The following is a 2,249-nucleotide window of genomic DNA, read 5'->3' on the forward strand; positions in this document are numbered from 1 at the left end:
CATGGTTGTCTGAGTTTGCAATGTTTATCTATGGCATCGTAGTGTGTGTATTTTTCTTGAAAGTTATATCAAATTACAATGACGTAGTTTATCAAATTCATCAGGAACATCAATATACAAAAATAGAGCAAATTACAAATGAACAAACAAGAGTTGAGCAGGCAACAGGACAAAGAAGCACTAGTTCATTTTGTATTTTAGTAAAAAAGACATAGAGAGCTCTAGGAAATGATGGGAGATAGAAACATGTTGTGAATTTGAGAAAATCATTTATAATTGTAATAATTACAGACATCTGGAGTTTGCGGTTATCATTAATATGATGACTGTCAGATATATATGTTCTTATATAACTTAGATATATGTTAACTTTATTTTAAATAATCCTGATATTTTTTTCTTAGGATATTGGAGAATAAGAATGATAATGAAGAACCAAAGTGTCATCTCCCAGTTCCTCCTCCTGGGCCTGCCCATCCCCCCAGAGCACCAGCACCTGTTCTATGCCCTGTTCTTAGCCATGTACCTCACTACTGTCCTGGGGAACCTCCTCATCATCGTCCTCATTCTACTGGACTCCCATCTCCACACTCCCATGTACTTCTTTCTCAGCAATTTGTCTTTTGCTGATTTCTGCTTTTCCTCTGTCACAATGCCAAAATTGTTGCAGAACATGCAGAGACAAGTACCTTCCATCTCCTATGTAGGCTGCCTGACACAAATATTCTTCTTTCTATATTTTGGATACCTTGGGACCTTCCTCCTTGTGGTTATGGCCTATGACCGCTATGTGGCCATCTGTTTTCCCCTTCATTACACCAGCATCATGAGTTCTAAGCTCTGTGGGAGCCTGGTGGTACTGTGTTGGGTGCTGACCACATTCCATGCTTTGTTACACACTCTACTTACAGCCAGATTGTCGTTCTGTGATGACAATGTGATCCCCCACTATTTCTGTGATATGACTACTTTGCTGAAACTGGCTTGTTCTGATGCTCATGATAACAAATTGGCGATATTCATCTTAGGAGGCCCTGTAGTTGTACTCCCTTTCCTTCTCATCATTGTTTCCTATGCAAGAATTGTTTTCTCCATCTTCAGGGTCCCTTCTTCTCATGGTATCCGTAAGGCCTTTTCAACCTGTGGTTCTCACCTGTCTGTAGTGTCACTGTTCTATGGGACAGTCATTGGTCTCTACTTATGTCCTTCTGCTAATAACTCTACTGTGAACGAGACCATCATGACTTTGATGTACACAGTGGTGACTCCCATGCTGAATCCCTTCATCTATAGCCTTAGGAACAGAGATATGAAGGGAGCGTTAGAAAGAGTATTTTGTAAAAAGCAAAGTACTTCCTTCCTATGATGGTAACACTTCAGATTTTTATATAATTTCTTTTAGAAAAAAAATTAACATTAATATTGGATGTTGTTACATAATTTTTCCTCACTTTGGATGCTACTGTTTAAAGGTCCCACAATATAACTTTTACTACAAAAATTAGAAGGAGTTTATATGAGTAGCTGAATTTGGAAAATAATTTTGCGAGACCTGAATATGCACTCCTTGTTTTGTCCAGGCAGTCCTGGATATTTTAGTAGACTTAAAGTCATATATGATCCCCATCGTTATTCCAGGATTTTCTCATTTTTGTCCTAATGTCTACTGTGACTGTGTGCTTATATATGTATACTTTATGATCTCAGATATGTACTTAAAATTATCCAAATATCTCAACTCACCAACCCTTTTCCAGGCTTTCACATGTTCTTTCTACAGTCTGTAATTAAATAATCATATAATTTAATCCCCTAAAATCTATCTTTAATCCATTGTCTATATAGTTTTTCTAACTAGTCTTGGTTAGGAAACTAACCAAGACTGAAAACAGATTTCAGTAAGTCCTTGATATTTTGTTCTCATTATTGTACTTTTTTTCTATATCTGGTGTTTATCAGTAGCCAGGGACACCTTGGTGTGTTTCTTCAAAATCATACAAAAATATTTGGTACAGCTTGATGTTTTCTTTTATTTTTCTTTCTTTATGGGCTTGATCTTATTTTGTTTTCTTGGTTTTGAAGAGTTTTGATGTTATAATGGGTGATTTTTTGATATATAACTTAAAAATTGTGTGAGTAGGGAGGGGAAGAGTGTCCGGAGGGAGAAATATGATCAAAATATATTTAACTTAAATTTTTAAAAAATAAAAAATAAAGCATAAAATATAATTTTTTTAAAAAAAATGAAT

At 35.6% G+C, this 2,249-nt stretch overlaps 1 protein-coding gene across 1 annotated transcript; it reads left to right on the plus strand.

Annotated features, from left to right (window-relative positions):
* The first annotated feature begins 421 nt into the window (after positions 1–421).
* On the plus strand, positions 422–1,366 carry LOC142831933 (olfactory receptor-like protein I9). Its single transcript, XM_075942353.1, has one exon. It carries the CDS (start codon positions 422–424, stop codon positions 1,364–1,366), a length of 945 nt encoding a protein of 314 aa, XP_075798468.1.
* Positions 1,367–2,249: the final 883 nt, after the last annotated feature.

Source organism: Microtus pennsylvanicus, chromosome 11, assembly GCF_037038515.1.
Source record: "Microtus pennsylvanicus isolate mMicPen1 chromosome 11, mMicPen1.hap1, whole genome shotgun sequence".
Taxonomy (NCBI): Eukaryota; Metazoa; Chordata; class Mammalia; order Rodentia; family Cricetidae; genus Microtus; species Microtus pennsylvanicus.